General features: G+C 33.7%; 1 protein-coding gene across 3 annotated transcripts; it reads left to right on the forward strand.

The window, feature by feature from the left end:
* The first annotated feature begins 571 nt into the window (after positions 1 to 571).
* LOC148676419 (uncharacterized) lies at positions 572 to 12,716 on the forward strand. Of its 3 annotated transcripts, XM_088607814.1 has the most exons (6): positions 615 to 886; positions 8,189 to 8,539; positions 9,513 to 9,854; positions 10,154 to 10,285; positions 10,596 to 10,663; positions 11,170 to 12,716. In XM_088607814.1, exons 1-6 carry the CDS (start codon positions 742 to 744, stop codon positions 11,299 to 11,301), a joined length of 1,170 nt encoding a protein of 389 aa, XP_088463940.1. In that variant the 5' UTR covers positions 615 to 741; the 3' UTR covers positions 11,302 to 12,716. The 3 variants fall into 3 exon arrangements, with proteins under 3 accessions (XP_088463951.1, XP_088463940.1, XP_088463959.1); XM_088607825.1 differs by lacking the exon at positions 10,154 to 10,285 and having other exon boundaries at positions 572 to 886; XM_088607833.1 differs by lacking the exon at positions 615 to 886 and having other exon boundaries at positions 8,385 to 8,539; positions 9,701 to 9,854.
* Positions 12,717 to 14,068: the final 1,352 nt, after the last annotated feature.

Here is a 14,068-nt window from a genome sequence, read left to right on the forward strand (position 1 = left end):
TTTAAATTTAAAAGCTCAAATGCTGTACATTAGAGGTTAAGCTTTATTGGCTCCTCCTGGCGGTTTTACAAGGTGATTCCAGATACTTTCTGGTATGACATTCAATGACGCAATACACTGCGTGAAACTTCGTGAAACTGCTGATGCACGCCCACCGCGGTATATCACAAAATACCCCACCAGCATATTATATTAGCAGTCAAATATATAGCTGATTACAAAAATATACACTGTTATTGAAAATAAAACATGAAAAAACAACAAAATTACAAATCTGTAAATGTAACTAGATAGACTGCATAATTTAATGTGTTGCTTTCTTTTTCTAACGTTAGTCCAACTGCTGAACAGACTATCACCATCTCATTTTATAAGATTTATTGCACATGAAAACCCAGACAATGTCTCAAAAAGTTCTTTCTCATATCAGAATCATAATTTGCTTTCATCGTATCATCAATATAATAATTTTTATTCTGTTTTACTTATTGTAATCTCATGTTGCTTCAGCACTGAAGCATCTAACTGAAAGGCATTTGATTAATTAATTAAAAATATATACTGTACTTTATAGTTATATGTGCAGAGTGAACAATGAGCTGCAGAGGTCATTGCAATCATCCATTACAAAAGTTTACTTAGATAGATAACTTTTTTTTTCTTCTTCTTTGAAGAAAGCTTTCTTTTGATAAGTTGTGAGGAGTGGGCGGACAACCAACAACCTAGCAGCATTATCCGTTTATGCAAAATGAGTCCCCCCAATCAAATTATGTATCAACTTTAACATCCGTCTTACTGTTAACCTATAATACTTTTTACTTTTCCATTCTTCAGGTTAAACATCAGATCAGAATGCTCAGATGCTGTCTTCTTATGTGTCTCTTCAGTAAGTATAGACACTTGTGTCTTTCCTTTAGTTTTCAAATGTTCTATATAAAATTTATATATATAATAATTTAATTAATTATAAAGAAATAATTATATTTCATCTGTATTTCTGAAGTTATTTTAATACACATGCATTCATACCACTTAGATTGCTAATTATATGATTTTATTGTACAGCTCTGAAATCACCATAATAAGAATTGTTTCAAAATGTGTAAAGTATGCAATTTAAGGGTTATATATAATTATATAATTCACTTCATACAATATTAATAATTGTGATGTATAAAAAAAAACAAGAAAGGTTTCATTCTCTTGTAAGCAGTTTGTCTTGTGCATCTTAATGATATTTGAACTTTTTAATGGATATTTAGTTACTTTTATCTATTTTTATTACAGACAAGCATAATAAATTACAAGCGATTCTGTTTAACCACTAGTTCAAGAAAAATTGAATTATAACAAATATAGAATCTTTAGTTAGTAAAATATTTTATATGTATTAATTCCCAGAAAAAGTTCGTTTTGATAGTTATATTTTATATTTTATGTCTTGACAAACCAAAGACATGCACATTCTTGAAAAAAAAAATTATTGACAAGTTACAAAAATTACCATGCCAACTAATTAGGTGATACATATAGCGTGAGCATATTTCATGTATTAAGACTTTGTAAATAAACATTGTTCTGCCTATGTACAAAGTGCATTTGTTTATAACAGTTCATTTATACCATGGACATCTATCTGACTGACTTAGACTAAAATAAAAATATGTATGTGTATATTTTGTATGGGTACATTAGACAGAGTTTGGTATATTTAGTGAAAATATTTGACCAACACTTGAATTATGTGGGGCTGTTCAGTAGTTAATTTGATTATAATGAATTACTTTGAATGAATTTCAAGTTGGTTAATTTATAATTATTAGGATTTTTAGTAAGACAGAAAATTTAGAATCAGAATAGATAATTTATATAAAATTGATAATTTGACAACCTAGATTTTAAGGAACAGCTATACTTCTAGATTATCATCATTTTATGGTGATCTAGAAGTAAACCATCAGGTACTAAGTTTAGACCACAAAACAAAATGAAATATACAAACTGATATTGATATCACACACTTTACCAAACAAGTTTACAAATGGTCCAGTGGATGTGATTGCTGTGGAACTCAGACGTTCTGGATTTGCTTTCTGAAATGTCTACCAATCTTATGTCTGTTTCACCTTCCTTGGAAATGGCTGGGCACTTTCTGCAAGAGATATAATAAAATCTGCTTGTTGCATACACATGGGTGTATATCCTATTGGATATATATTTGTAGCAGTTTTTGTTGGAGCCAAAGGCATGAATGATGGCTATGGGCAGTTAACAGAGCTGTGGATTTCCTATATAATTTCCTTTAAGACAATGGTAGACGTTGGCTTTTAAATTATTTTTGATACAACAGTTAAAAAGTACAAAGTTTCTGAATGTACATATATGGTATATTGCTGTTGTGCGCCGATCATTTTATGTTTTCTTCAATGTTCAATGTAATGTCAAAACTGTTTTACTTTACAACGTTCAGGTGCTACTGATATTTTTATAATGTAAAAACTTTGCAATGAATGATTCCATATTTTCATCAGTGTCTATAACCTAGACCAATTTTAATGTTTGCCAACAATGAAAAATAACTGAAATTAGACATGCATACAGATGCAGCCATTCAAAGTGCGCTGTACAGACACCGCAGTACAGATACCGCAGGTAAGATGTCACGCGATACCGCGGTGCGTGATTGGTTGACCGACAGGGGCACTCGTGGTCCGTTGGTCTGTCGTAGAAAGACTTACTGTACTGTAAACGTCTTTACTGTGCCCATTGTAGATATTTAATTTTACCACTGAAGGGAAATCTTAGTAGCTGAGCATAAAAAGAATAGGAGCATACTGTAACGCGTGTGAAGGCCATAAACGATATTAATTTTGGAACGTAAACATACAGTATATGGCTGGTCTTGGTACTTTAAAGAAAAAAATACGCACCAGTATTCCATTTCTCCCTAAACATTGTAAGCTTCGAAGTCTTTAACTAACGTGATACCGGAGTCAACAACCATACTTTTAGAATTTGATTAAAAGGGAATATAATATGGAATCGCGTATCTAAAGAATTTAATAACGGTATGATTATATCCGTGTACTGCGGCAGAGCTATGTAGGGCTGTTTCGCCTGCCTGATCATGCGAGCTGTCTTGTAGCCTACTGGTCTAGGTGCGTGACTACCAGCTGGCAGGTTGTGTGTTCGAATCCAGCTGGTGCTGGACTTTTCATTTTTATTTATTTATTTTTTAATCGTGTAACATAAACATATTACCGTATGCAAACTGTACTGTATACAGTATGTATATGTATATTTAATGTCTTAACTGTGCCCGTTTAATTGAATTTAAAAAAAATATTTAACACGAACATTAAGCTGCTTACTGTACATCTTCCGCCTGAGAACAGTCACCCGTTGCTACCCAACGCAGAATGGTGATTGGCTGACACCATCTGACACCCCTCTGATTGGAGAAAAAAGACGTGCTGGTGTGCTATACCAGGAAGAGGATTTCTTTCAATTCTAAACGTGTATTTTAAAAGTTTAAGAAGTAAAAACCTTACAGCGTACACAGATTTCTAAACTGATCAGGATCGTTATCTTTGTCTCATGCATAATAATGTTCACCGCTCTGTCCAGCAAATTAATAATAAACTTTATTTTATATAGCTTTTTAAACGAATAAGTAATTAGATTGCTCATAAACCTAATCACTTGCTTTTTCTTTTTATTTAGGCTCAGATTTCAACTATAGATCGTATTATTAATAACCATAATAACAACCAACCAACAAAAACAACCATATAAACATAATACCAACCAAAAACATAGATAACAACCACAATACAAAATCAAATAATCAAACCATTTTACACTCGCAAAGTCCTCCAATTATCATAATCCCGCCCCTTATGCAAAACCAAACCTTCCTCCCATCCCAGTTTATCCTGTTTATCATAAACAAAATCCACCTCAATTTTCAACATAAAGCATTACACAAAATCAATACCTCAACACTCCATACTCAACAACGATAATTCACAAACAGCCAGAACATGTAACTACACATTCCCAAACATACCTACTTTCCATAGCCCCGCCCCTTGTGCAAAACCAACATCCCTCCCCTGTTCTCTCTCTCCCCTGGCGGTTGTAATTGTTTTTATTTTCAAATAAATTTTAGCAAAGTCATGTATTTTAAAAAATCTTAAGATTTTTCTATTTATGTCTTTATTTAGTGGTTTCATTAGTGACAAAGGCTAAACTTTCTTGGAAAAATGTATTTTATGTAAACCATGTTTGCTATTAATTCATTCAGGGCTAAAATATGTTCATTGTCTTCTAATGAAAGAAGGGTTCCTTTCGCCGTAGTCGAGAGCCTAGCCTTTAACTAGTAAGTACTGTATTTACTGGGTTTTTGAGGGAGGGGGGGGGGGGTGTCTTTCGCTGGAAATCTCGCCTCCTACTTTGAAAATACCCGTGAAACCGGTTCAATTCGTCACAGCCAGCACTCCTGCAGAGAGTTGGGTTGTACTTGCAGTGTATACAGTACACGCGTTATGCTCTTCGTTAATGTCTGTGAAGTTTTATTTAATCTCTGAGCCATACTGATTCTTCTGGAAGCACACCAGTATTCCACTTTCTCCCTAAACATTTTTAGGATCAGAGTCTTACATGTGGTTATTTCGAAAACGTTTGTACGTGCTCCTTCTTACCATGTTACTGTTTACCGTTACTGACCATATTAAGTTTAAGTGCCTGTGGGCACTTTTCCTGTCCGTGGGGGGTGGACCGTCTTTCATTAGAAGGTTAGTCTGTTCTACTCTGAGAATGTAGGGGGGGTGGGAAGTGCCCGCGGTCATTTAATTAGTATTAAAATCTTAGTTATCTTTCTAGTTCACAGGTTTGCATGCATAATTTAATTTTGAAAGCCACTGAGACATCAGGTACTACTGTTGTATTTATGAAAAAGAAACAAAACAAAAAACATACTAACAACTGTGCCATCCTACTCCTTAGTTAATACATTTTATTATTCATAAACAGTTAACATTGTTAGCAAAATATTTTGAATTATATTTAACCCTATTTTTTCTTTAGTTTTGTATTTAACTTATTATATGATAGTCAGACTTAATGTATATTAATGTATATTTGAACAATGAAAATATATTTTTACAAGATTTTACATTAAGCACTTAAAATTAATATGGTTAATAATAGTAAACTGTAACATGCTGTAACAAGATCGGTTAAACTTCGAAGAAAATCCTTTCAGAGAAAATGTTTCAGGTGTGAAGAACAAACCTGTTCCCACACACCCTGCCCCCACTACCATTAGAATATACACAAACATTTTAGCGTTTCATTCTGAGCAGAAGACCCTCACACCTGAAGAGTGCTGGCTGTGACGAATTAAACCGGTTTTACAGGTTTCAATCACAGATTGGGACTCAGTAAAGTAACACACAGCGCCACTGGATTTGATAATACTGTACCTAACCAAAATCCGCAATATGGAAACAGAACCTGTGTAATTGTTGATAGATGATGTACTCGTAACATTTTTTCAAGACGAACTACAACATTTAAAAAATGACTTGTATGTACTTGATATCTCTAATCAATCCACGGGTTCCAGCACAAAACGAAACTAAAACGCATACCGTTTCGCGCTTCTTATTAGTTGCTCAAAAGTAATTTGACCGTATGAAATGCATAATATAAACCTAGAAACATATACGTGAGCAGTACTTAAGCACTGTAGTATCGGTGTTAAGACATACCTCTCAATACTGTAAATCAAGTTAAAAATATCTCAAGACCGATTCTGGTCGTAATGAAACCATGTTTCGTGTATGTTTTCTTTTTCATCTTGAAATAACTCATTTCTAAATACCTTTTTCACTGTTAACATCTTGTAGCAACTTTGCGACAAAATATACACTCTGACAGTTCATCCTGCTACCAACATTAAATAAAACAAATCTTAAGATTTCTATATTTATGTCTTTATTTAGTGGTTTCATTCGAAGCTTACAATGTTTAGGGAGAAATGGAATACTGGTGTGTATTTTTTTCTTTAAAGTACCGAGACCAGCCATATACTGTATGTTTATGTTAAGATTTCCCTTCAGTGGTAAAATTAGATATGAATATTCAATACTTAAAAGGGCACAGTTAAGACATTAAATATACATATACATATTGTATACAGTACAGTTTGCATACGGTAATATGTTTATGTTACGCGATTAAAAAATAAATAAATAAAACTGGAAGGTCCAGCACCATCATTATGTTTATATGGTTGTTTTTGTTGGTTGGTTGTTATTATGGTTATTAATAATACGATCTATAGTTGAAATCTGAGCCTAAATAAAAAGAAAAAGCAAGTGATTAGGTTTATGAGCAATCTAATTACTTATTCGTTTAAAAAGCTATATAAAATAAAGTTTATTATTAATTTGCTGGACAGAGCGGTGAACATTATTATGCATGAGACAAAGATAACGATCCTGATCAGTTTAGAAATCTGTGTACGCTGTAAGGTTTTTACTTCTTAAACTTTTAAAATACACGTTTAGAATTGAAAGAAATCCTCTTCCTGGTATAGCACACCAGCACGTCTTTTTTCTCCAATCAGAGGGGTGTCAGATGGTGTCAGCCAATCACCATTCTGCGTTGGGTAGCAACGGGTGACTGTTCTCAGGCGGAAGATGTACAGTAAGCAGCTTAATGTTCGTGTTAAATATTTTTTTTAAATTCAATTCAGTTAAGACATTAAATATACATATACATACTGTATACAGTACAGTTTGCATACGGTAATATGTTTATGTTACGCGATTAAAAAATAAATAAATAAAAATGAAAAGTTCAGCACCAGCTGGATTCGAACACACAACCTGCCAGCTGGTAGTCACGCACCTAGACCAGTAGGCTACAAGACAGCTCGCATGATCAGGCAGGCGAAACAGCCCTACATAGCTCTGCCGTAGTACACGGATATAATCATACCGTTATTAAATTCTTTAGATACGCGATTCCATATTATATTCCCTTTTAATCAAATTCTAAAAGTATGCTTGTTGACTCCGGTATCACGTTAGTTAAAGACTTCGAAGCTTACAATGTTTAGGGAGAAATGGAATACCGGTGTGTATTTTTCCTTGTGATATTTTAAGCTCTAGTTGAATGATAGGTGTCGCATTTTAAATCATTTTCGTAGCTAGAAATTATGAAACGCCCTGTTAAAAGCAAGGAAGTTTTTATGCCCCGTTGAAGTAAAACAAAATACCTGACAAAGTATGGCTTGGACAGATTCCAAGTGCTTGTACAAATGTGCTAAAGAAATTATACTTTGAGTATACAGCTTGTCCAAAGTCATCCATTATCAATACTATTAGTAATATCTTCAGTAAAGGCTTTGATGCATAAATATTTCTGATGAAGGTAGGTTGTGTACTTCTGTCCAACTGAGCAATCTTGCTTTCATAATATATACCAACATTTTAATGACTGATGATTAACATGCTGTAATACACAGTTCAAAATTAAAGGCTCAAATGCTGTACATGAGAGGTTAAGCTCCCCCTGGCGGTTTTACATGGCGACGCCGGATAGTTAGTCACGTGACACACGTGACACACGTGATACCGCGTGATACTGCGTGATACTGTGACACGCCCACCGCGGTATGCCGCGAAATACCTCACCCATTTTGAATGGCTGCATCTGTATATACATATTTTAGAATCATTAAAAACTTCTGAAACAAAACTATTTGACTGTACAAAATATTGACTTAATACTTAAGATAATATAATTTCCGTTGACTCTTAAAAGAAGTCTCTGAACACAGATTGTGATGTTCCAGTGCTATAAACCCAAATCATTTTAAGGTAGCTCTATAGTTTTTAACTATATTATTCATAAAGAAACTATTCTGAAAATCATCAAGCATTGTTTGAAAAAAGTTTATAAATTATCTGTCCTGAAAAAAAAATCATATTGCTTGGAAATTTGCCAACTTATGACATGTTAATCCATTCTATTTATAAATTAAGCATCTTGAAAAATTGTACTGTATATTCTGTGTTTTTAAATCTGTTATTTCTGAAGAAAGAAAATTGAAGCAGTATTCTGGAGCAATATGACCTCCTTATTCTAAATTTGCATTGCCTATATAACTTTCTAGGAGTGATCTCGCCAGATTTGGTATATCAGCCCCGTTCCTCAGTGATGGTGCAGCTCGGAAAATCTGCCACTCTGGAGTGCACCATTGAACAAGAACACCTGAGTCACTTGGTCTGGTACAAACAGGTCATTGCACAGCCTCCCAGCTGTATCTTATCATCTTTTGGTCACAGTAATGTGTTTACATTATACGAAGGATTTAAAGATACACGTTTTGTCATGCAAAAGAATGGAACGAGATTTAATCTCCATATTTCAAAAGTTGAGTTTTCAGATATTGCTACATATTACTGTGGAGCAATACGATACACAGATCTGAAGTTTGGAAATGGAACTATACTGCTTGTTAAGGGTAAGGAGAGATTTTATTGAGACTTTTTTGGTGAAAGTTAGTTACATTTATTTTTGGTGTAAGAGAATGAAAGTCTTAGAAGAACCTGTAGAGAAATCATTTCATTCCAAAACTAGGATAGCAGGTTTTGCATTACTGTTTATAAGGTTGTAAAGAACACAACTATTATCAGACAGCTACTATTCACATAATTGTAAATGCAACCTAGAGTCTATTCCAGAATCAGATGGTACAAAGTTTGACTTTTACTGTATGCTTCTTGTTTGCACATACACACAAGCACACAGTAATTTAGGAATAACATTTAATAATGGAGTGGCATCATTCTACATTGTTAGCATTTTAAGAACAAGGCTGAAATGTTTGAAAAACTCCAGCTTATTTTCTTGTTGGCTGATATTTATTTTAGTTTCATTTCTTTAAGTTTCAAAAAGTGTATTTAATTTCACAAGAAGATCTGCACCCCTGAACATGACTCCTCTGACAATGGGACTTTTTATGTTCCAGTGTGTAAATCTGAAACATTATTCTATTTATAAGTCTCAGAAGAACAATTGTTGCAGCCACTATACAGTGTAGTCAATTTACATTTATAATAGTTATCCAAGTTTCTGGGAGTTTAATAAAACTGAAACATTTTCTCTTATTGCTTAACATTGCAAACAACTCTGATCTTCATTTTTTTGTCCTACTTTTGTAACCAATCATTAAATGCTAACAAAATATTATGTTATTAATACAACTCAGATAACGTATTTCCTACAACAGTTGCTTTATGGAACTTTTAAAAATGACTGTATTTCATTTTACCATACAATATGTCTGTCTTGTCATAATTAACATCACCAATATTATTTAAAAAATGTCCTTTTTGTAATTAACATTATAAATAAATATGTAAAAATTATGTGTAATATTGTATTAAATTTGAGTGATCACAAAATCAGTCAGCTCTGTTTATGTTCTATTTTAGATGATGAAGCCAGAATTTGGCCTGTCCTGTCAACTCTGTCTAAATCACTCCAGTCAGGGGACAATACTGATAAGTGGTGTGTGATGTACAGACAGACACATACAGGAAACCCAAATGTTTCATGGTTTGGGCATCTGTTAGGGCAGCCTTTCACAAAAATGACTTTCATACAAGGAATTGTGTTTCAGAGAAGCTCAGAGGCTGGGCTTCCTACACAGAGCTGTATCTATGACCTCCCCAAGAGCAACCTCAGCCACTCTGAAGCTGGAATTTACTACTGTGCCGTGGCCACTTGTGGAGAGATCGTGTTTGGTAATGGAACACTACATGATGAAGCTCATGGTAACTGATTTTTTTTTTTTAATTCTTATGCTATCAAATAAGAGAAAAGCCATCTAAAGCAAATATGTAAAAGAGGAACAGATTTGTAAAATTGTAACTAAAATATTTTTTTAATCCATTATTTATTGTTTACCTCTAAAAGTTTTAGTAAACATTTTATTTTTTTTAATTAATATATAATTATTAATATGTCATCCAATATCAGGTTTCTTCACAACAATAAAAGGTTCTGAAAGGCATTTAGCAAATTATCCTATTTTACTTTTCAAACAATATTTACACAGTTTTTTTTTATTCAGTATACCAGAGCCATGATTCCAGGCAATTTCTGGTGGTTTTGGGTTTGGGAATCCTGAATGGTGTTCTTGTTGTTGTGATTGCTGTCCTGTGGTATGGATACTCCCAGTCAGCCCATTGTGGCTGCTGTGTGGGTAAGCTATTTCTGTTTCCTCCAGATCATAGTTACTGGGACTTTAATCTGGTTTTGAACACATACCAGTGTTGTATAAGAATTATGAGCTCAAAAGATAAATAAAACCAATACAATTATACAATTATATAAAAAAGTTACAAGCTGCATTATGCAAACTACCAACATTTTATTTTTTTCAGTATACCAATAAATTAAATTCTTAACTTCAAAGTATAAAAGCTTTTTTTCCCTACAATGCTGTTGTAAGTGCTCAATGCAGAAAGCCTGTCTGCTCTACTTACTACACACTGTGACTTCACTCTGTACAGAAAGTGCCTGTGAACACGTGGCCCATTCCTCATCCCAGCACACACAACCTGACAGCTCCCAGCACCGGGTATGTCTAAGGATTATTTTTGTATTTCCATTCACACGTCTGATCATTTTAGAACGAAAAAAAATCTTTGTGTTTAACCCAGTGGTTTACAGTGTATCATGTATTAGGACACATCCACTTTAAGTAACTTTAACCACCCAGTAAGTATGGAAATATTTTCTTCTACATACAATGTTTGTGTATACATTCCAAGACAATGACATTACCGTCACCATGCTTCAGAACCTGATCAGAAGAAAACAAAATAAACTATTACCAAAGTGATAAAAAGGTTAATGTGTGTAAAAAACGAATATGTATACACCAAAGGACACCATCTCTTTTGTAATGCATGGTGAAAGTAATGTTATGCCTGGCTTGAGACTACTAAAAGTTTTTTTTTTTTAACCAAGAAAACCACCTAAAATCTGATCCTTCTAAAACATCCTGTTTATATTTATATTTACTGTATATTTATATTTAGGATGATATATTCCTGTAAATAACCACTTAATTTTATTTTTCAGAATGAGGAAATATCAACAGTTACTTATGCTTCCTTAGAATTCAAGCACATCAGGACTGGAATGGGACACAGGAGACGAGAACTAAACAAGGATACTATATACAGCAATTTCATGTTCCAACAATGGGAATAAGAACGTTAATTCTTAACGAATAAGATAATTGTTCAAAGTTGCATTATAATACATTACCTGTATTATACATTCTAACTGTTGCAATTGTAATACCCAATGATATTACTTACATTATATCCTTGTACTTAGAAGGTATGTTAGGGGTATAAACTTTTTTAAAACTGATTACTCAATTACTCATTACTCAAAATGGCTCAAGCTCATTGGGAACAGTTAACAGACTATAATCATCAAGTTGATTTTTGAGTGGATTCAAGTTGGGATTTTGACTGGGCCGCTTAAGGACAATCACTGGGTGACTCAGTCAGGTTTTCCCCCTAGGATTTTCTTGATCTTTCCAAAACCAATTTCATAATTTCAGGATCTCAGTCCTGACAGGCTTCTGAGTTTCTGAGTTTCTGCTTACGAGAAATCCCCTTAACATAACATTGCTACCACCTTAACACAAAAAGAACATTTAAAAATATTGAAAGGGTTGTGTTGGGATTGTGCTATTAGTCCAAAATCTTCAAAATTTTACTCTTAATATAAACAATATGTGACATATTTTGCATTGTTTCTCACACATACTAAGGTACATTTTATTTGATATTGGTCGTTTTCAGTAAAGGCTTCTTTCTTGCCACTCTATCTTAAAGGTCTGCTTTGATTAGGAACTAGGATAATCATTTCAATTTTGCAAATCTTTCAAAGGCAAGAGTTCATTGTGACACTCCTAACTAGTTTCCTGTTTGCCTGGCTCCTCAGTTTAGAAGGGTTACCAAGGGTTCATCTATGTAATATCTTGGTAATGTTCACTTCTTATTGATGGACTTTGCTGTGCTCAAAGAGATAAATATCCTTCTCCTGATCTCTCCAAAGAGATAAATATCCTTCTATTGATCTCTGCTTTGCTATCACTTTATCCTTATTTCATCAGCTCTTTGGTCTTCAAGGTTGCTTTTGCAACTTGTAATTTGAAGTTCTGTGGTACCTTATTGAGACCGAAGCAGAGACCATTACAATTTATCAAGGTAGAAAACCTTTATATTTTTTCAGAGTGGAATAAACCTTTTCTTGTTCTATTTGAAAGTGTCATGATTGAAAGTTTACATAGGACACTTTGCAGGGAGTGGATACTTTTTCAAGGCACTGTATATATACAGTATATAACATAATCCAGCAGAGGGTAGAATAAATCCATAAATCAATTCTCACACATAGAATACTTTGTAATCTGCAATTAAGAATTTTAAGAAAGTGGCAGTGTGGATACTGAATGGAGTCACTCACCAAGATGCATGCTTTTGTGTGTGACTCTTTGACGAGAAGTTCCATAATTGTTCTTCTAATAGTACGTGCCACTAGTATGTGTCTATACTTTATTGTAGAGCTTAATTACCTACTTTTGCAATAAAAATTGTGATTCATCTGTTTTTATTGTTGTTGCTATATTTTGTGTACTATATTTTGTGTAATTATAAACACTTTGTAGGGATGCAGTCACAGCACAGTCCAGTGAAGGTTTGAGATGAGTTTAATTGTAAAGAAAATGGCCACTTCTGGAGAACACTGAAGGAGATGTACACAAGGTGTATTTCCCACAGTGCCCTGAATTGCAACAGTTTTACAAAGGTTTATATAATCTGAGTCGAGTGCAGTCATCTTATTACCATGAATGGGGGTTTAAGAGTCCACATTCTACTTATGGCCCAGTGGCTGTTCTTTAAGATGTTGTCCTGCCTTTCAGCTATTTATGTGGTGTCAAGTACAACATCAGATGTCTGTTCCAAAATTCACTAAGGTCAGGTCAATGAACCCAGGCCTAGAGCAAATGTTAAAGATCATGATTCATGAAAAGTTTCACAACTTTTATTTAAACAAAATCTAGCGTCGGGTTGCTTTTTTAGGAACCGTAGTTTATATAAAGCGGATCCCAGGTGTAAGGGAGTCCATAAAGCGAGAATTACTATTCAACTGCCTTGTACCTGTTTCTTGCTGGGGTAGGCTCCAGCTCCCCTGTACTGGATAAAGAGATTAGAACATGGATGGAACTAAATGTAGGTATGCAAAAGGCTGGACCATATATAGCAAAATAATAGCTTTTTCACGATAGCATGCATTATGCTACATTTTTATGTATCAGTCGAAGGATTTTGAAGTCTCTCAAAAACCTAAAAAATGTAACGTAATACTGTACGCCACAATGGACAACTGATTATTTTATTTTTTTTAAGAAAAACAAAAATAAGAAAGACATGTCCCTGCCTAACTTAGACATTGCAGGACTTTAAGACTTATAAAAGAGCTATAAAAAATGGGTTTAGATAGTTAAAAACATGTTTTATGTGAGTAAAACAGGTGATTTTTCTTTCTCTTGATCAGCTTTAAATTTTTTTGTAAGCTGTAAGTTTTCTTTTGCTTTTTAATTAAATAGTTGAAACACTTAAATTTTGTAAACAAACACATGTTCTGTACAGAAAAAATCACATTCTCCTGTCTTCTCGTGGCATGAAGCAGATCAGCAGGTCAATGAGAAATTAGTGCACCACCCACTGAGCTCAGTCAGAGAAGGCTGCAGTTCTTAAGGCTCTGAGCGCGTCTGCCTTTAAAACTTAGTTTAAAAAAAAAATCAAGTAATGTAAATCATTTCTTTTAACTTCAGGTCTTTGAATTATCATTAAACACAGCCTTCTCAGCAGTTTTATTTTTTAAACCATTGTTAAACAAAGCAGGATTTGTTTGTACTTCCTAATGACATTCCACATAGAAAGATTATACATTTTAA

This window comes from Lepisosteus platostomus, chromosome 2 (genome assembly GCF_059453375.1).
Source record: "Lepisosteus platostomus isolate fLepPlt1 chromosome 2, fLepPlt1.hap1, whole genome shotgun sequence".
Classification (NCBI taxonomy): Eukaryota; Metazoa; Chordata; class Actinopteri; order Semionotiformes; family Lepisosteidae; genus Lepisosteus; species Lepisosteus platostomus.

What these genes read in the sequence shown, in the direction of transcription:
- LOC148676419 (XM_088607814.1), top strand. Translation starts at nt 742, where the DNA reads ATGCAAAATGAGTCCCCCCAATCAAATTATGTATCAACTTTAACATCC. An exon ending in ACTACATGATGAAGCTCATG is followed by an intron (nt 9,855 to 10,153) that starts GTAACTGATTTT and finishes TTTTTTATTCAG; the next exon opens with TATACCAGAGCCATGATTCC. An exon ending in CTGACAGCTCCCAGCACCGG is followed by an intron (nt 10,664 to 11,169) that starts GTATGTCTAAGG and finishes TTTATTTTTCAG; the next exon opens with AATGAGGAAATATCAACAGT.